This window comes from Chiloscyllium plagiosum, chromosome 1 (genome assembly GCF_004010195.1).
Source record: "Chiloscyllium plagiosum isolate BGI_BamShark_2017 chromosome 1, ASM401019v2, whole genome shotgun sequence".
NCBI lineage: Eukaryota > Metazoa > Chordata > Chondrichthyes > Orectolobiformes > Hemiscylliidae > Chiloscyllium > Chiloscyllium plagiosum.
Genome location: NC_057710.1, coordinates 39,363,078 through 39,385,092, shown reverse-complemented (window position 1 = coordinate 39,385,092; position 22,015 = coordinate 39,363,078). Strand labels below are relative to the sequence as shown.

The 22,015-nt window shown below is 42.4% G+C and overlaps 1 protein-coding gene across 5 annotated transcripts in view; it reads right to left on the bottom strand.

The window, feature by feature from the left end:
* Positions 1 to 22,015, bottom strand: part of LOC122540110 (WD repeat-containing protein 7) — a 674,231-nt gene that overhangs the window by 457,617 nt on the left and 194,599 nt on the right. For all 5 annotated transcript variants that reach the window (XM_043675451.1, XM_043675605.1, XM_043675690.1 and 2 more), the window contains one exon: positions 19,936 to 20,024. In XM_043675451.1, coding sequence (XP_043531386.1) covers positions 19,936 to 20,024 — 89 coding nt within the window. The remainder of the gene's footprint in view (positions 1 to 19,935; positions 20,025 to 22,015) is intronic.

Below are 22,015 nucleotides of genomic sequence, written 5' to 3'. Positions count from 1 at the left end.
TGGTTTAAGAACTGATCCATCTTGGGTAAACTGGAATCAAAGATTGCATTGAGTATACCTACAGGCCATCAATATAAGATTATTTCCAACAAATCCAATCAGGTATTCAAAAAAGCAATACTTACCCAATGTATGATAAGCATGTCAAATTCAGTGAAAGAAGTAAATAAAGAAAAAGATAAATTTATGGGGATACCCCACAAGCAAAGAGTGGGAAAGGATGCTAGCTTGAGTCAAATGGATTCTTCCTGTGCTGTATATCTGACATGATCATATGCAATGGTCAGGCAAATGTTAATAAAACTATGGGTTATTTTTAAAGAAGTGACAGTTTGAATAAGTTAAACTACACTCCCAGAACGTTGGAAGGCAAGATAACCAAAGCCAGAATTCTCTGGATAAAGATAGAGATCAGAAAGGGTTTGTGCTTGACTAGCTGGAAGAAAGGACATCATGAGTGAAACACTGCCAGACTAAGTGCGTGTACCTGGGAACTTGAGCGCAGTTGGAATTCAGTGTAGAGGCCAAGAGGTACTTCTTGTATTTTGTTTGGCGTATAGTTTGCAACGACTTTATTCTACAATAACAAAGACCAGGCAATAAGGGTCCTCGAATAATTTATATTATTTAATATTGAGCACCAACCAAAAGATTTAATTTAATGAGCTAAGTCATGGCAGCTGATGTGGCATGCTCTTCCTGCTCACTGTGGGAAGTCAGGAACACTTGCTGTTCCCAGGGCCATCATGAACGCAGGAAGTGTCTCCAAGCTGCAGCTCCTGCTGGCCTAGTTTTCAGAACTGGAGATACACTGCCACATCTGCAAGGTGAAGAATGTCAAGGATAGCGTGGATAGAGAGGAGTCACACCACAAGTTATGACTCAACAGGCATGAAGGGAATAGGTGATCATCAGGAAGGGCAAGAGGACTAAGCAGACAGCGCAGAAATCTCTAACGGTTATTCCACTGCAAAACAGTTCTACCGCTCTGGATATTATTGGGGGAAATGGCTACTCAGGAGAAAGCAGCAACAGCCAAATTATTTGCACTATGTTAGCTGCACAGAGGAGTCGTCAAAAGTGTGAGAATGTAAGAGTTGTAGGGGATTCCATCATAAGGAGAATAGACAGGCTGCAAGTGAGACTCCATGTTGGTATGTTGCCTCTCTGGTGCGAGGGTAAAGGATGTCTCAGTCACTGATAGCAAGCATGTTGATGCAGAAGGTGGTAAGCAAATGTATTTTGGCCTTCAAAACGAGAGGATGTGAGCAGCGAAGTCTTGCTGCAATGATATAAAGTCTTGATCAGACCACATTGAAAATATTGTGTGCAGTTGTGGTCTCCTTATCTGAGGAAGGAAAGTCGTGCTCGAAAGGGAGTGCATTGAAGGTTTACCAGACTTGATACAGGAGGAGAGGTTGAAATGATTAAGATTATATTAGCTGGAGTTTATAAATATGATGGTTAAGGGAATCCCATAGAAACCTTTAAAATTTAAACAGGATTGATGTAGAATGGATTGAGATGAGGAGAAATTTCTTCACCCAGAGAGTGGTGAGCCTGTAGATTTTGAAACCACAGAAGACAGTTCAGGCCAAACCATTGCATGATTTCAAGTAGTAATGTATTTGGTTGTTGTACTTGGAGATAAAGGGATCATAGTAAATGGAAGAAAAACAATTACATGCTATTGAGTTGCATAATCAGTCATGAACATAAAGAATCCCATTTCATATGACACTGGCATCAGTTTTGGAACCGGGGTGATCTGTACTGTTGGGACGGTCTCCACCTGAACCGATCTGGAACCAGTGTTCTAGCGAAAAGGATAAATAGGGTGGTCACTAGGACTTTAAACTTGTGAGTCGGGGAAGGGAAAGGGAAAGCAACAGGGAGTACGGAGTCAGGTAAGGCAAGCAGCAGATTAGCATATGCGCAGGGTTTAAGTTCAAGGTAGGCTAGGAATGAAGCAAAAAAGAACAACAACTTAGGACATACTACTAGAGATGATGGAAATCATGAGGATAAGAAAATTAGCATTAAGGCGCTTTATCTGAATGCTCGTTGTATTTATTACAAAGTAGATGAATTAACAGCACAAATCATCATGAATGATAATGATGTGGTAGGCATCACAGAGACATGGTTGCAGGACGTTCAGGACTGGCAGTTAAATATCCAAGGATTTACAACTTATCGAAAAGTCAGGGAGGTGGGCAGAGGGGGTGGGGTTGCCTTGTTAGTTAAGAATGAAATTAAATCTATGGCACTGAATGACATAGGATCAGATGATGTGGAGTCTGTGTGGGTGGAGTTGAGGAACCATAAAGACAAAAAAAAACAGAATGGGAGTTATGTACAGACCTCCCAGCAGTGGTCAGGACATGGGGTGCAAGATGTACCAGGAAATAGATAGGGAATGTCAGAAAGGCAAGGTCACAGTGATCATAGGGGACTTCAATATGCAAATGGACTGGGTGAATAATGCTGTCGGTGGAGCCAAAGAAAGGGAATTCATGGAATGCTTACAGGATGGCTTTTTGGAACAGCTTGTGTTGGAGCCCACAAGGGAGCAGGCTATTCTGGACTTAGTGCTGGGTAGTGAGCCAGACTTTATAAAAGATCTTAAAGTAAGGAAACACTTAGGAGGCAGTGATAATAATATGGTGGAGTTCAGTCTGAAAGAGAGAAGACAAAATCGGATGTATTGGTGTTACAGTTAAATAAAGGTAATTACAGGGGCATGAGAGAGGACCTGATGAAAATCAACTGGAAGCAGAGCCTAGTGGGGAAGACATGATGATTCCTGATGAAGGGCTCCTGCCCGAAACGTCGATTTTCCTGCTCCTCGGATGCTGCCTAACCTGCTGTGCTTTTCTAGCACCATTCTAATCTTGACTCTAATCTCCAGCATCTGCAGTCCTCACTTTCATCTAGTGGGTAAGACAGTAGAGCAACAACGGCAGAATTTATGGGTGTAATTGAGGACACAATACAGGGTTCATCCCAAAGAAAAGAAAGATTATCCGGAGGGGGTGGGGGTGGGGGGGAATGAGACAGCCATAGCTAACAAAGGAAGTCAGGAAATGTATCAAAGAGAAAGAGAGAGCCTATAAAGTGGCCAAAAGCACTGGAAAATTAGAAGATTGGAAAGACTACAAAAACAGAGGATAACAAAGAGAGAAATAAGAAGGAGAGGATCAAATATGAAGGCAAGCCAGCCAGTAATATGTATTAAACTTTTACTATCATTTCTAATAAGAAACAAATGAGAAGCAAAAGTAGGAATTGGGCCGCTCCAAATTGATGCAGGCCGGCTAGTGATGGGAGATCAAGAAATAGCTGAAGAACTTAATAAGTACTTTGCGACAGTGTTCACAGTGGAAGACATGAGTAATATCCCAACAATTAAGGAGAGTCGGGGGCAGTGTTGAGTATGGTAGCCATTACAAAAGAGAAAGTGTCAGAAAAGGTGAAAAGTCAAAAAACTGATAAATCTCCTGGCCCTGATGGGCTACATCCTAGAGTTCTGAGGGAGGTGGCCAAAGATATAGTGGAGGCATTGGTTGTAATCTTTCAAAAATCACTGGTGTGTCAGGGAAAGTCCCAGATGATTAGAAAATCATTGTTGTAACCCCCTTGTTCAAGAAAGGATCAAGACAAAAGAATGGAAAATTATTGGTCATTTAGCATAACCTCGGTTGTAGGTAAAATTCTAGAATCCATTGTTAAGAATAAGATTTCTAAATTCTTAGAAGTGTACGGTCAGATTAGAACAAGTCAGCATGGATTTAGGAAGGAGAGGCCACAACTGACAAATCTGTCAGAATTCTTTGAAGAGATATCAATAGGTTAGACTAGGGAAACCCAGTGGATGTCATCTATCTAGACTTCGAAAAGGCCTTTGATAAGGTGCCTCACAGGAGGCTGCTGAATAAGGTGAGGCCCCATGGTGTTCGAGGTGAGCTACTGACATGGATTGAGGATTGGCTGTCTGACCGAAGGCAGAGAGTTGGGATAAAAGATTCTTTTCAGAATGGCAGCCAGTGACGTGTGGTGTCCTGGAGGATTCAGTGTTGGGGCCACAGCTGTTCACTTTATATATTAGTGATCTGGATGAAGGGACCGGGGGCACTCTGGCGAAAATCGCCACTGATACAAAGTTAGGCGGACAGGCAGGTAGTTCTGAGGAGATAGGGAGGCTGCAGAAAGATTGAGACAGTTTAGGAGAGTGGTCCAGGAAATGGCTGATGAAATTCAACGTGAGCAAATGAGAGGTCTTGCACTTTGGAAAAAAGAATACAGGCATGGATTATTTTCTAAATGGTGAGAAAATTCATAAAGCCAAAGTACAAAGGGATCTGGGACTGCTTCATCATTCCTGACGAAGGGCTTTTTGCCCGAAACGTCAATTTTCCTGCTCCTCGGGTGCTGCCTGACCTGCTGTGCTTTTCCAGCACCACTCTAATCTAGACTCTGGTTTCCAGCATCTGCAGTCCTTGTTTTTACCTGTTTTTATCTCTGCTAGTTTAGGATTCTCTAAAGGTTGAGTCTATGGTTAAGAAAGCAAATGTAATGTTGTAATTTATCTCAAGAAGGTTGGAATGTAAAAGCAGTGATGTGATACTGAGACTTTATAAAGCTCTGGTTAGGCCTCATTTAGAATACTGTGTCCAATTTTGAGCCTCACATCTCAAGAAGGACATTATGCCACTGGAGCGTGTCCAGCGGAGATTCACACAGATGATCCCTGGAATGGTAGGCCAAAGAATTGGCCATGTTAAATTGCCCGTAGTGTTAGGGGGAATGGGTCTGGGTGGGTTGCGCTTTGGCGGGTCGGTGTGGACTTGTTGGGCCGAAGGGCCTGTTTCCACACTGTAAGTACTCTAATATCATCTAATCTAATATCATAAGATGAACGGCTGAGGATCCTGGGATTGTATTCATTAAAGTTTAGAAGGTTGAGGGGAGATCTAATAGAAACTTACAAGATAATGCATGGCTTAGAAAGGGTGGACGCTAGAAATTTGTTTCCATTAGGCAGGAAGACTAGGACCCGTGGGCACAGTCTTAGAATTAGAGGGGGTCAATTTAGAACGGAAATGAGGAGACATTTCTTCAACCAGAGAATGGTGGGCCTGTGGAATTCATTGCCACGGACTGCAGTGGAGCCAGGACATTAAATGTCTTTAAGGCAGAGATTGACAAATTCTTGATCTCGCAAGGAATTAAGGGCTATGGGGAAGGTGCGGGTAAGTGGAGTTGAAATGCTCATCAGCCATGATTGAATGGCGAAGTGGATTCCATGGGCCAAATGGCCTTACGTCCACTCCTATGTCTCATGGTTTTATGGAATGGCGGAGCAGGCTTGAAGGGGCAAATGGCCAATTGCTGCTCCAATTTTCTACATTTCAATATTTTCTCTTCCTGAACAATGTCATTTTTAAACTTTTTGAACAACAGAGGCTTTCGCACAGTAAAAGGCCTTATTTCCAATTTTTTTCCAGTCCTGGAACCCAGCTGTGTGTTTTGGAGCTGTCTTTCAGTCCATTCCATCATTTGACTCCTGAATCCAAATACTCTGACTTCAGTTATGAGTCGTGAATGGGATTTTAGCAAGAGCCTTGTGAAAATCCATTGCATTGCCCTTTTCTATTCCACCAAGATTATGTTTAACCAGCATTGATGAATTCTTTATTGCTTTAAACTTTAATAAAATTATCTGTATTAATGAATAGAAGCATGCGATAATATTTGTCCTATACTTCCTATGAACATAGCTAGCCTGCGCCAGTTAAGTCTTAACTTACTTAGAAAATGGGGAGGTGTAAAGAAAAATTCCAATAGTGAAATGGAAATCAACCATGCTTAACAGTTTGTCAAAGTACTTTGACACGTTGGAAGCTAAGTTTGATTGCGCTCTTAACTTCCCTTACATATGGAGGCTTGCAAAGTTTGTACAAAACTGGCCCTGAACAGGGCCAATCAAACTGCCATCCAATCAGTCCCAAATTCTGAATTTGGGCAGACAGGTCAGAGTGGTATGCAGCTCCAATACTTCTGAAATAGCTCTGCTTTCATGCTAACTTTGTGAAAAGCTTAGATATTAGGAGCATCAACATCCTGGGGACTACCAGCTTCTTGACGAGAAGCTGAAAGGGACTAGCCACATAAATGCTGTTGCTCCAAGAACAGGTCAGTGACTTGGAATTCTGCAGTGAGTAACTCAGCTTCCATCCCAGATCCTGCCTGCTGTCTACAAGGCAGAAGGTGGGAGCGAGATGGAATACACTCCATTTGTCTGAATGAATGCAGAGACTGGATACCATCCAGGTCAAAGCACCATATCCATTAAAAAAAAACTCCCTCCAACAGTGAGTTCAGTAGCAGCAGTGTGTATTGTCTACAAGGTGAAAGTGAAGACTGCAGATGCTGAAGATTAGAGTTGAGAGTGTGGTGCTGGAAAAACATAGCAGGTCAGGCAGTATCTGAGAAGCAGGAGAACCGATGTTTCAGGCAAAAGCCCTTCATCAGGAATGAGGCTCGGAGCAGAGGGGGTGGAGAGATAAATGGGAAGGGGGTGGGGCTGGAGGAAAGGCAGCTGAGAATGCAATAGATGGATTGAGATGGGGGTAATAGTGACAGGTCAGGGAGAGGGTGGAGCGGACAGGTAGGACCGGTAATGAGGGCGGTGCCGAGTTGGAAGGCTGGAACTGAGATAAAGTGGGGAGAGGGGAAATGAGGAAATTGGTGAAATCCACATTGATGCCATGATTCTGAAGTGTCCAGAGATGGAAGCCGAGGTGTTCTTCTCCAAGCGTGGGGTAGTTAGGGAGTGCCAGTGGAGGAGGCCCAGACCTGCACGTCCTTGGCGGAGTGGGAGGGGGAGTTGAAATGTTCAGTCACGGGACGGTGGGGACTGGTTGGTGCAGGTACCCCAGAAATGTTCTCTGAAGCGCTCTGTGAGTAGGCGGCCCATCTCCCCAATGTAGAGGAGACCACGTCGGGAGCAACGGATACAGTAAATGACATGTGTGGAAGTGCATGTGAAACCTGCTGATGGATGTGGAAGGCTCCTTTGGGGCCTTGGACGGGGATAAGAGGGGAGGTGTGGGCACAGATTTTGAAATTCCTGCGGTAGCAGGGGAAGGTGGGTTGGTGGGGGGGCTTGGACCTGACTAGGGAGTCATAGAGGGAATGGTTGTTACGGAAAGCGGATAGGGGTGGGGAGGGAAATATATCTCCGGTGGTGGGGTGGGTTTGTGGGTGGTGGAAATGGCAGAGGATGATGCGATGTATCCAAGGTTGGTGGGGTGGAAGGTGAGGACCAGGGTGGTTCTGTCCTTGTTGGGTTTGAACGGGTGAGGTTCGAGGGCAGAGGTGCGAGAAGTCGATGAGATGTGCCGGAGGGCATCAACCACCACGTGGGAGAGGAAATTGCGATCTTTAAAGGAGGAGGCCATTTGGTGTGCTCTATGGTGGAACGGGTCCTCCTGGGAGCAGATGCGGCTGAGGGTGAGGCATTGAGAATAAGGGATAGCATTTTTTTTACAGGAGGCAGGGTGGGAGGAGTTGTAGGCAAAAGTGAGGACTGCAGAGGCTGGAATTCACAGTCTAGATTAGAGTGGTGCTGGAAAAGCACAGCAGGTCAGGCAGCAACTGAGAAGCAGGAAAAACAACATTTCGGGCAAAAGCCCTTAATTCCTGATGAAGAGTCTTTGCCTGAAACTTCGATTTTCCTGGGAGGAGGTGCAGTCGAGGTAGCTGTGGGAGTCGGTTGGTTTGTAGAAAATGTCAGTGTTGAGTCAGTCACCGTTGATGGAGATGGAGAGGTCCAGGAGGCAGGTGTCGGAGATGCTCCGGGTGAATTTAAGGTTGCGGTGGAATGTGTTGGTGAAGTTGATCAACTGTTCAGCCTCCTTGTGGGAGCACGAAGTGGCGCCGAAGCAGTTATCAATGTAGCAGAGGAAAAGGTGCAGCCAGTGTAACTACGGAAGATGGGCTGTTCCACATAGCTGATGAAGAGACTGGCATAGCTGGGGCCCATGGCCTTCGTATAGAGGAAGTGGGAGGATTCAAAGGAGAAACGACTGAAGGTGAGGACCAGTTCAGTCAAACTAAATCAGAGTGCCAGTGGAAGGGTGCTGGTGGGGATGTCAGGAGAGGAAGAGATGGAGGGCTTGGAGGCCCTGGTCATGGCTGATAGAGGTGTTTGGGACTGGATGTCCATGGTGAAGACGAGGTGTTGGGGGCCAGGGAAATGAATGTCTTGGAGGAGGTGAAGGACATGGGTGGTGGGGAGTTCCTGACCAAGGGGGATAGGACAGTACCGAGGTATGTGGAAAATAGTTTGGTGGGGTAGGAGCAGGCCAAGATGATGGGTCGGCCGGGGTAGTCAGGCTTGTGGATCTTGAGTAGGAGGTAGAACTGGGTGGTGCAGGGTTCCCAAACTATGAGATTGGAAGCTGTGGGTGGGAGATCCCTTGAGGTGATGAGATTGTGTAAGGTCTGGGAGATGAGGGTTTGATGATGGGAGGTGAGGTCATGGTTGAGGAGACAGTAGGAAATGTCTTCAAGTTGGCGCTTGGCTTCAGGGGTGTAGAGGTCAGCATCGGAGGCTGACCTTACAGAGCTTTATGAAATCATGAGGGGCATGGATAGGGCAAATAGACAAGGTCTTTTCCCTGGGGTGGGGGAGTCCAGAACGAGAGGGCATAGGTTTAGGGGGAGTGGGGAAAAATGTACAAGGGACCTAAGTGGGTGGTGCATGTATGGAATGAGCTGCCACAGGAAGTGATGGAGGCTGGTACAATTACAACATTTAAAAGGCATCGGATGGGTATATGAATAGGAAGGGGTTAGAGGGTTATGGGCTAAGTGCTGGCAAATGGGACTGGATTAATTTAGGATATCTGATCGGCATAGACAAGTTGGACCGAAGGATCTGTCCCGCTTTATATGTCTCTATGACTCCAAGTCTAAAGGACAGAACTCCACTGTTGTAGGTGTTAGAAAGGTATGCGGAGTTTTATAATTTTAAACTGAGCTAAATCAGAGTTTCCCAAACTGTCTTTAGTGTCTTTAGTTAATAACGCGAGGCTCCTTTATATCCTTGTTTATCTTTATAAAAAGGTTCAATATGGCATAAATAATCGACATTTGAGGCCTGATTTCTACTTCAAAAAAGCTATTAAAAAGATAGGAGTTTTAAAAATCCCTTAAATCTAACTTGCCCATACTTCCAGACTCCCATTTCTGACTGAAGGACCATGGCAACTTATAAGCCTTGAAATGGGGGTCACATTGGAATACATTTTAGGAACCACTGAGCCAGGTGATCCAGTAAAGTGGTTTAGGGTATCATGTTCTTTCTATTTGAATTATTTTCCGTGTCAGAAGTGTGATCCTTTAAACCTTTTCAGAATGTTGAAGACAAATTTGATTCAGTCCCAACCTGCAATGACCGACTAAGTATATATTTTCAATTCATCATTCATAACTTTCACGTTTGTGAAAGGTGAGATATGTTATGGTTTGACAAATGTATAACTGTTAGCATATTTCTTATGTAATCAATGAATACATTATCAGTTTCCTCTTGCATAGCTATATGTTAATATTGTCATTTGCTTCTAACAACTAACTACTTAACAGTTCTTTTCAGGCAGTTCCATTCGGGATATCCTCAAGTTTTCGAATTTTCATCAGACTAATAACTATTATTTCATGTTACCATGTCTATTTTGAATGGATAGCTTGCAGCAGCCCATTATTCTCAGACAGTTTAAGCTTCAAGGGAGTCATGTGGAATTCTCTGTGATCATAATGTAGCCTTATTCACAAATCAGATAAGTTTGTAAGCGTGATGAGCTTGGATACAGTTAAAACACAGTCTAGAAGGAACAGGAAAATTGACTTGACAGTTGTGGTCCAAAATATACAATCTATTTTTTTGTCTGGCTATACTTGTATTAAAGGCTTGTTATGTGTGGTAATGTCTACATAAGACTACTAGATTTGTCACAGTTCCAAAATCTTTATTGTTCGTTTGCATAGCCACAATCTACTGTTACAATGTCAGTGGAATAGCAGTGTGACATACTGGAAAACTCCAGTACACTGCAAGTAGTTAGCATCTTAATGGTCCAATTTATCACCTTTCTTCACCCCACCTCAAATGAAAATTTTGAACTTAACTGCTAAAAACTCCTCCAAGGAAATGGAACTATGATATCAAACATTTATGTCTCTTCGACAACATAATTACTGCTCTAGCACTTTTATACACTCTTGAGCAAGATGCAAATAAAAAGCTGAACAGTGTGATGTGAAACCGATATCTGAGAAACTACCAAATCAGACAACATCAAACAAAAGAGAATCTAACGATTTTTCCGTGACAATAGCATCATCATCACAAAATATCCTGCTATAAACATCCTGAAGTACTCTACTTTGGAGAAATCAAACACAGACTGGGTGACCACTTTGCAGAGCACCTCCAGTCTGTGCGTAAGCAGCACCCTGACCGTTTCGCAGCTGGACATTTTAAAATCGCAGCGAAAGTGAGGACTGCAGATGCTGGAAATTAGAGTCGAAAGTGTGGAGCTGGAAAAGCAGTAGGTCAGGCAGCATCTGAGGAGAAGGAAAATCGACGTTTCGGGCAAAAGCCCTTCATCAGGAATTTCAGCACAAACACTCTCGATTTTAACATCGTGCCCTGCTCACATGTCTGTCCTCGGCATGCTAGTGTTCCAGTGAAACGCAGTGCAAACTGTAGGAACAACATGTCATCTTCAGACTAGGCACTTCACAGCCTTCTGGAATTAATATTGAATTGTGAACCATTTCTTTCCTTTCTTTTAACTTATTAACACTTCCTCCCCTCCCCCATTCCACTTACAGTCCTTTCAAGTCTGGCAGGAGACACACCATTGTTCTGCCATTCTCACATTCTGATCACTTAATGTAAACTACCAACATCTTATCTCCACCAGCACCCTACACACACTAACCCCACCACCACTGTTAGCATAAATGCTGCCCCTCCACACTTCACTTCAGCTCTGATGAAGAGTCATCTAAACCCAAAACATTAGCTTGCTCTCTCTCCATGGATGCTGCCTGACCTGCTGTGATCTTAAGCATTTGTTGATTTCGGTACAGATTCTCGCATCTGCAGTAATTTGTTCCTCCACCATAAGGGTTACCATGGCAATAAACTGAAGTGAACCAGCCACGAAAATTACTGTAATTTCAAGAGCAGGCCAGAAACTTCAAATTCTCACCTTCGATCCCCACACCTGTCCACCATCTCTGAGGCACAAGTCAGGATGTGATGGAATACTCTCCACTCGCATGGATGGGTACAATTCTAACAACACTCAAGCAGTCAAGAGTGTGGTGCTGGAAAAGCACAGCAGGTCAGGCAACATCCGAGGAACAGGAGAATCGACGTTTTGGGCGTAAGCCCTTCATCAGGAATGAGGCTTGTGGGCCGGGTAGCTGACAGATAAACGGAAGGGGGAGTGGGGCTGGGGGAAGGGAGCTGGGAATGCGATATCCCATTCCTAGCTACCTTCCCCCCAGCACCAACCCCCCTCCGATTTATCTCTCAGCCACCCCGGCCCACAAGCCTCATTCCGGATGAAGGGCTTACACCCAAAACGTCGATTCTCCTATTCCTCGGATGCTGCCTGACCTGCTGTCCTTTTCCAGCACCACACTCTTAATTCTGATCTCCAGCATCTGCAGTCAACACTGAAGCAGTCCAACGCTTTACACAGATACAGTTACACTGTGGGTCTGCCCAAACCAAAGAACTGCAGCAATTAAAGGAGGCAGCTCAGCACCACCTTCTCAACAACAATTAGAAATGGACAAAAAATGCTGGCTCAGCCAGCAATACACACAGCTGATGAAAGAATTTTAAAAAAAACGTTAAGAGTGAATAATTACTTTGGGTTAGCTCCAGGAGATTTTATGTTTACTTAAGACACACTGAAATGCATCACTGTAAAGTGAGACTTCTAACTGTGTTAAAGGGAAAATATTCCCTGTAACTTGAAGTACAACTTTCCTACATAAAATAGCCTTTAGTAAAAGTAGCTTTTGGTTTATTTCCGTACTAAAATTATTGCATGATCTATGGCACAAATGTTGGCACACCACTTGCTTTAATGGTTAAGAAAACTGAAAGAATACTCTTCCACACGCTTGTAGCACATAATCTGTTGTAACTATCATGATTTGCCAACAAAATTGCTGGCATTTACACAATTTGTATCTTGGGATAGGTTTCTTTACACTTTTAGAGTGGTGCTGGAAAAGCATAGCAGGTCAGGCAGCATTCAAGGAGCGGGAAAATCGACGTTTTTTTTAAGATTAGATTAGATGACTTACATTGTGGAAACAGGCCCTTCAGCCGAACAAGTCCTCACCGACCCGCCAAAGCGCACTCACCCAGACCCATTCCCCTACATTTACCCCTGCACCTAACACTCTGGGCAATTTAGCATGGCTAATTCACCTAACCTGCACATTTTTGGACTGTGGGAGGAAACTGGAACACCCGGAGGAAACACACGCAGACACGGGGAGAGTGTGCAAACTCCACACAGTCAGTCACCTGAGGCGGGAATTGAATCCGGGTCTCTGGCACTGTGAGGCAGCAGTGCTAACCACTGTGCCACCATGCCGCCCACAGGACTGATGAAGGGCTCCTGCCCGAAACATCGATTTTGCTTCTCGAATGCTGCCTGACCTGCTGTGCTTCTCCATCCCTACACTCTTGACTCTGATCTCCAGCATATGCAGTCCTCTCTTTTGCCTTCTTTACACTTTTGACATTTGAGTTCACTGTGACTTGTCTTATTTGGTTAAATTGCACACTGTTACACAGTTCTCTCCTGTTTGCTTCCTTTCATTCAAATAGACTTTTAGAAATACAGAGGAAGGCTATTTCTACACCCTAACATTCAAAATTATTTTTGGAGAATAATATTAGTTTAAATACTTACTATCAATTTTCCTTTCAGCATTTTTCTTTTCTGATTTCTGAGCTATACTATAGATTGAACACTAATAGATTAAAATTAGTGCCAGCCATTCTGGTTGTATGTATAATTTATATATAGTTCATTAAACAGAGGACAACCAAACTAAAGTTGTGAGGAATCTGGGACACAGAATGGTTACAGCAGAGGAGGGCATTTGACATATCAATTCCACATCTGCTTTCTGCAAAAGTGTTTCAGCTATCCCCATTCGCATAATCCTGCACAATTTCTTTCATAACTTCAGGGGTTTAACCAATCCTTTTTGAATGATTTCAAAATTGAATTGTCTCCATCACACATGTAACCAGTGCATTATAGATCCTGAACACTGGCTGAGCTAAAGGCATGTCTTCTCATTTTATCTTTGGTTGTTTTGTGCATCAAGCTAAATCCACATTCTTTGGCTTTTGACCCTTTGCCAAAGGGAATAGTTTCTCCCTGTCTCGATTGCTCCTCATTTTGAACACACATTGGTACAGTGCAGGTGGAGTCTATTTGGTCCATTGTGTCTGTACTGGCTCTTCGAGGTTTTGATTTATTGCAAAACATTGAAATAATCATCCAATGCCCTCGTGAATGCCTCAATTGAACCTGCCTCAGCCACATTTCCAGACCCTAACACCCTGCTGCGTGAAAGGTTTTTCTTACCTCACATTTGCTTTTTATTTTCACAAAACACTTCAAAATGTGCCCTCTTGTTCTTGATCCATTTACCAGTGGGAACAGTTCCTTCTCATCCACTCTGTCCAGATCGTTCACAATTTTGAAAACTTCAATCAAATCTTCTCTTTGTCTTCTCCTTGTCAAGGAAAGCAGTTTCAACTTTCCAAACCTTTCCTCATAACTAGTGTCTTATCCCTGAAACTATATTCATCAACCTCTTTGACACTTTCTTGAATACATTGACATTCTTCATAAAATCAGGTGTGCTATACAGAATATCCTAGCTGAATTCTAACCAGCTCTTATATAGATTAATCATAACCTCACTGTTCATCTACACTATTCCTGCTTTTATGTAGTCTAGAGTCATGCATTTTTTTTAAAAAGAAGCTCTCACTACCTGCTTTTCCACCTTTAATATTTATGTACATATACCCAGGTTTCTCTGTTCCTGCATACCCAAGAATAGTATCCTTTGCACCAAGGTGCATCATTTCACATTTCTCTGGATTGAACTTCATCTGCCACCTATCTGCCGAACTTGTCAACATCGTTTTGATGTTCTATTCTGTCCTCCTCATGATTTATAATGGTTAAAAGCTTTGCAATATCCACAACTGCCTAGCTTATTTAATCCAACAGGAAATGCCAATGCCCAACGTTGCCCGCTGGGGAACTTCACTCCAAGCTTTACTCCAACTTGGCAAATACTCCTTAACCAAAAACCTTTTTGTTTCCTATCCCTCAGCAAGTTTTGCATCCAATGTGACCCTTTTATTTCATGATCTATAACTTTCCTCTCAATTCTGTGTAGCACTGCATTGAAAACCTTTTAGACGTCCATGAATACCAACCACATCAACAGCCTTCCCATTAACTTCAAATAACTCCATCCGTTAGTTCTGCATGATTTTCCCTTAAATCTATGCTGGGTCTTTGAAACCAATCCATATTTTTCTTTGTAATTATTAATTTTATCTTGAATAATTGTTTCAAGTCACGTATCTCAAACAGAAATTTGACTGATTTGCAATTGCTAGGTTGACCTCTGCATTCAGATACTGAAGATACTTGTTCAGTCTTGATATATTTTAAAAGATAAAGCAAGTATCGTACAAATATTTAAAACTGCAAATACATAGCAGCGTGTTCATCTATCTTCCTTAGTTTTTTTACTCTACACCTCTATATGTTCGGCCTTGCAATCTGAATACCCTTTTAACCAACTTCTCAATCTGTCCTGTCACCTTCAATGATTTGTGTCCATAGACACTCAGGTTTCTGATCTTATACCTCTTTCTTTTATAACAAACCAAATAGTTTCATACTTCTTTGCATTAAATTTCATTTATTATATGATCTCCCCTTCCACCAACTAATCTGTCATCATCCTCACAGTTCACTTCCAGGTTGAGTGAAACTTACAAATTTTGAATCAGTGTCCTGTTCAGCCAAATCTAAGTCATTAGTATGTATTTAAAAAACAATACTGGTCCTGTGTAAAACTCAACTTCAATATTGTGTCTAACTTAGAAAGGATGTGAAGATGTTAAAGAGATAGAATCACAGACGTGCAGTACAGAAACAAATCCTTCGGTCTGACTCATCAATGCCAACTAGATATCCTAACCTAATCTAGTCCAATTTGCCAGCACTTGGCCCATATACCTCTAAATCCTTCCTATTCACATACCCATCCTGATGCCTTTTAAATGTTGCAATTGTACCAGCCTCCACCATTTCCTCTGGCTGCTCATTCCATAACGCACCACCCTCTGTGTGAAAACATTGCCCATACCCATCCTGATGCCTTTTAAATGTTGCAATTGTACCAGCCTCCACCATTTCCTCTGGCTGCTCATTCCATAAACGCACCACCCTCTGTGTGAAAACATTGCCCCTTAAGTCTCTTTTATATCTTTCCCCTCTCACCCTAAACCTATGCCCTCTAGTTCTGGACTCCCCCACCCCAGGTAAAAAGCTTTGTCCGTTTATCCTATCCATGCCCCTCATGATTTTACAAACATTGTAAGGTCACCCCTCAGTGTCCGATGCTCCAGGGAAAACGTCCGCAGTCTATTAAACCTCTCCCTATAGCTCAAATCCTCCAACCCTGGCAACAACTTTAAGTTTTTTCTGAACCCTTTCAAGTTTTGCAACATCCTTCCGATAGGAAGGAGACCAGAATTGCATGCAATACTCCAACAGTGGCCTAACCAATGTCCCGTAAGGCCGCAACATGACCTCCCAACTCCTATACTCAATACTCTGACCAATAAAGGAAAGCATACCAAATGCCTTCTTCACTATCCTATCTACCTGCGACTCCACTTTCAAGGAGCTATGAACCTGCACTCCAAGGTCTCTGTTCAGCAATACTCCCTAGAACCTTACCATTAAATGTACAAGTCCTCATAGACTTATACACAGAAGAAAAGACTTATGATAGTTTTTACAGGGACAGTGAACCACAGTAGCAATGATAAACTTAAGAAATGGGGGCTGTTCTCTTTCAAGGAAAGTTGATTGAGGAGGGAACGTTGATTGAGGGGGGAAAGGGATACTTACCCTTCAAGGCAAGAGTCATGACTTAGAGTTAAATGAATACTGTGCATTAGTCTTCCTCTACGAGGTAAATGCTGCCTCAGCCATCGGGACAGATAAGTCACTAAAAGGTTTAAAATTAGTAAGGTGGTGGTTTGAGGAGAAAGTGAGGACTGCAGATGCTGGAGATCAGAGCTGAAAATGTGTTGCTGGAAGCAGGTCAGGCAGCATCCAAGGAACAGGAGAATCGACGTTACGGGCATAAGCCCTTCTTCAGGAATCCTTCAGGTAAGGTGGTGGTTTGGTTAAGCTTTTTGTAGTTTAAGTGTGATGAAGCACCAACATTAGATGAGATGTATCCAAGGATCCTGAAGGAAGGGACAGTGGAAACTGCAGAAGGACTGGCTCAAAGGGCATAATAATCTACACTGTTTGTAAGATCATATGTTTCATCAATGACCTTTTCTATATCATAAGGTCAGAAGTCAGGATGCTTGCTGATGATTACACACTGCTCACCAGTACTCACAACAACTCAGATGCTGAAGCAGTTGTTGTCCATAAGTAGCAATACCAGAACAACTTCTAGCCTTAGGCTGTGGAGTCACAAGCTAAATGAATACCACACAAGTGCCATGAAAGAACTACCTCCAACAAGAGAGAATCTAAGCATCTCACGTTTTTGGGATTACTGTTGACTAGAAATTGAACTGGACTGGCCATATTAATACTGTGGCTACAAGAACAGGTCAGAACCTAGGAACTCTGTGGTGAGTAACTCATCACTGGTCTCCCCAGTGCCTGACCACCATTTACAAAGCACTGAGTGATGTGACGGAATATTCTCCACTTTTCTAGACGTGTGCAGCTCCAACACCACTCAGGAGGCTTCACACTCCGTGGGATAAAGCAACCCGGAGCCACCACCTTCAGCATTCATTCCCTTCACCACGTCAGAAATGTGTGCTATCTACAAGATGTACTGCAGTAGCTCATCAAGATTTCTCCAACAGCACCTTTCAAACCCATAACCTTGATTACCTAGATGGACAAGGGGATAAGATGCACTGGAATATTAAGTTCCCCTCCAAACCACACAATATTCTGACTGGTCACTGGGTCAAAATCCTGGATCTCCCTTCCCAGCAATATGATGTCCCCACACGCCATGTGTGACAGCAGTGATGAGCTGCCTTCCCCAGTTTCTCCAGGGCAAGTACTGGATGGACAATAAATGCTGATTTCAGAGACAGCCAAATGCCGTGAAATAATAACGATAATTTTAAAAGATCAGAAATAAAGTAATTTTGTTTGGAATGCAACATAAGCACAGCATTAAGCAGCTGAATAGAATACAAGCTTGCACTGAAACAGAGATGGAGCAATAGCAGTTTATCTCACAGATGAAAGTTACAATGTTTGGAGTGGAAATACACGATGCTGACTTAAGTTTGATAAGACAGGTAATTCCATACAACATATAGGACCTTTTTTGCATTATAAAGACCAAGGCAATTGTTATGCTTTCCTTGCCAAAGATAATGCAATGGGTTCAATAGCTTAGTTCTTAGCCACACGAAGTAAATTTTTTTTTAGTGCAGACTGTACAACATGACTATGTTTTAAACATTGGATTTTATAATCAGACAAAAGTGCACTTGAGACTGACTTGAAACACAGAAAGAAGAATGGGAAGGAGTTGTCCCATGACTTGTTGAGGACTTTGTAAAAATACTAAAGCAGATAATATCTTTTTCATACGTGTTATTTGTGTTGTTTTCATCCTCTTTTTTAAAATTTGATATTTTAGTTATTTGCGGCATTAAAGATGTATGCTGAATGCATGATATTTATATGATCATAAAACAGCAGTAGGCCATTCAGCTATTTTGAGCCTACCCTACCATTTAATGAGATTATGGCTGTTCTGATAATCCTCACCACCACATTTCTGCCAGATTCTCTAGATTCCTTTACTGATTAGAAATCAGTACCTTGAATATGTTTAATGATGCAACCTCAACAGCCTTCTGCAGTAAAGAGTTCCAAAGATTAATTTCCTCAGAACCACCTGATGAAGGAGCGTCGCTCCGAAAGCTAGTGATTCCAATTAAACCTGTTGGACTATAACCTGGTGTTGTGTGATTTTTAACTCAAAAAAATCTTGCTCATCACTATGTTAAATGGCTAATCCCTTATTTTGACATTACGTCCTCTCATCTACAAGGGTCTCCAACAAGAGGAAACAATCTCCCATTAACTATCCTGTTAACCCTTCTAAAAATCTTGCACATTTTAATTAAGTTATGTCTCAGTCTTCTCAACTTTAATGAGTAAAAGCCCAATCCAGACAAGCTATCCTCATAAAAAAAATCTCTTCATACCCAGAATGAGGCTAGTGTACTTTCTGTGGACTGCCTTCAATGCCAATGTATCTCTCCTTCAATAAGAGACCAAACTGTACAGAGTATTTCAGATATGGTCTGGCTAATGATTTGTATAGTTTTAGCAAAATCTCTCAATATATATACTTCATTCCTTTTGAAATACATTTAATCGTAACATTTGCCTTCTCCATTACCACTGAACTTCAGTGCTAACTTTTTATGCTTCATACACAAGGATCCTCAAATTTCTGTTTCCAGATTTCTGTAAACCCCATATAAATAATATTCAGCTTTTTCTATTCTTCTTGCCAAAGTGCATAACCTCACATTTTCCTACATGATATTCCACCTACCACGTTTTCACCCACCCAGTCAACCTGTACAAATCCCTCTATAGACTCTTTCATTACCCTCAGCACATGCCCTCTCACTTATTTGTGTCATCTATAAATGTGACATTCATTTTCCTCATCCAAGTCACTAATTTAGATAGTAAATAATTGTGAACCCATCACTGGTCCCTGTGGTACTCGACTTGTGGAACGTTATCAGCCTGAAAATTCCCCTTTACCTCAACTCGTCTTCTATTCGTTAGCCAATCCTCTATTCATGCTAATATGCTGTCCCAATACTATGGACTTTTATCTTACTGAATGCCTTTTGAAAATCCAAACATATTACATTATCCTGCTTGTTACCTCCTCAGAGAACTGTAATAAATTTCTCAGGCATGATTTCTCCTTCATGAAGTCACGTTGACTCTATTTGATTATGTCATGTTTTTCTAAACTACATCATGTTTTTCTTACTACATCATTTATAATGGACTCGAACATTTTACCATGTCAGATGACAGACCTTCAGATTCAAAAGAAACACAATTCGCAAGTTGGTTAATAAATAAACTTCACAAATGCCCTCCTTATTGAACTTCATCTGCCCCAGATATGAACGTAAAGTAATTTGAGCGCTGGATATGCCAATAATGGAATAGCAGCCAAATACACTATTAAACAGGACTAGACAATCTACTGCCAACAAGATTCACATTTACCTCCTATTTAAGTTCTGGTACTTTGACTTAAATTTATTTGGTACTTTGAAAGGTAAACTTTTAAATAGACAAACACAGAAACACACTGCTTAAATTCAGTCTTGCAGTAGGGTAGGATTTTTTTTTCAAACAACAGAAGACAGAAGAGGAATAATTTCACACAGTGCATTTAGACTACCCTCTGTCATTTTAATTCTGTGCTCCTCTCAGAGCTTTGCTTTGTAGTTACCTTGTTTGATCTGTCCCTGTACAGTGATGGAAGAGACTGGAGGGGAAAGTTTCCCTTTAGTCATCTCCAGGGTGCTTGGTTTCTGTGGTCTGCAAGGAATAACAATCAAATATTAATTACAGACTTTGAAACAGATCAAGCCTTCTTGATGTTTAGGATTTGAAGCTCTACCATATCAGTCAAATGTTGTAAAATTTAGTGTCGATCCAGCTCATTAACAAATCACTAGATAACTACAGTCTTATAGTTACAACTCATTTGATTTAAAAGCAGCACACAAATTAGAGAAAACTCTTCTCTGCTACAGTCCAGATTTAAAAGGTACCCAAAGGGATACTCCAAACTCCAAAATATAAAAGGCATTTACTGTTTATTAAAACCAAGTCATCATGTTCATGTGGTGTTCTGTGAGATACACATGTGAACACAATAATATCAGAAAGATAAGCTTAATGTTGGCAATCATTACAGATTTCCGAAATATACCATAAACAGAAATAAATAATAGATAGACCTGAATGCTTCAGCATGAAGACTTTATGCCTTGCATGAAAAGCCAAATGATGTATTCAAATAAATATTCATTTCTGGGGATAATATTTTAATGTTGCCTTCCTGAAATTAAACTATTATGTTGTGAGAAAATTGCAGAGGTATCACTATTATTTTTAGCTTTGTTGCTGTTTTGAAATTTAGTCAAACTTCAATTATGGCTTTTGTGTTGCAATAGATTTAACTTCATTGTCAACAAGGTTGGAGACATAAAAACTGCAGACGCTGGAATCTAAAGTAGACAAACAGGAGGCTAGAAGAACACAGCAAGCCAGGCAGCATCAGGAGTTGGAGAAGTCAACGTTTTGGGTGCAACCCTTCTTCAGGACAGGGGGTGGAGACATTCCACTCCCATGTATCCCAGATGTTCACCTATTTTGAACAACGTTATTTTCCCCACCTCTGTCATACACACAGCTCTCCACCTCCTCCATTCCCCACTCCACTGCTCTAAACCTACAACCCTTCCCAAATGCAATAAAGACAGAGTTCCCCTTGTCCTCACCTACTGCCCAACTAGAGTCCGCATCCAACATATCATCCTTAAACACTTCTGCCAACCCATTAGACCCCTCCACCAAGAATACCTTTCTCTCCCCACCCCTCTCTACCTTCGCCAATCCTTGGTTCATGCCGATTTCCCCATCAACCCCCCTGAACTCTCAGGTAGGTTCCTCTGCAACGGGAAAAGATGCAAAACCTGCACACCGACCCTTTCACCTCCATCCAGGGCCCCAAACAGTCTTTCCAAGTGAGACAGAGGTTCACCTGCCTCTTCTCTAACCTAGTTTACTTGATCCAGTACTCCCGGTGTGGTCTTCTCTACATTGGTGAGACCAAACGTAAACTCAGGACACGTTTCACTAAACATCTCAGCCAGTCCCGCAGGGGCCAACCTGACCTCCCAGTCACGGCCCATTTTAATTCCCCTTCCCACTCCCTTTCCAACATGACCATCCTCAGCCTCCTTCATTGCCACTGCGAGTCAGACTACATATTGGAGGAACAACACCTCATCTTCTGCCTGGGTGATCTGTTGCCTGGCGAATTTAACATGGAGTTTGCCAACTTCAAATAACCTTCCTTACATTCCCCGACAGTCTTTCTTGCCGTTCCCCCTCCCTTCCATACCTCTGATCCACCCTTCCTTCCAGCTACCAACTGGATTCATTCTTCCCATCGACCAACCAATCATACCCTCTGCCTGCGTTCACCTATCACTACCTCACCATTCTGCCCCTCTCTCCATCCAAAACCCTCCCATGCCCCCTTTATCTGCAGCTCCCTTTACACCTACCCCTGTCCTGAAGAAGGGTCACACTCAAAATGTTGACTTCTCCACCTCCTGATGCTGCCTGGCTTGCTGTGCTCTTCCAGCTTCCTGCACGTCTACCTCATTTTCAACAAACGCATTTTTGTTTTGATTTTCTGAAGGGTCCCTGAAATTTTTCCATTACATTTGTTTTGAAATGCATTTGCGGTTTCATTTCTCTCAATTACATTGCTGCCAAATTGAAAATATAACCAT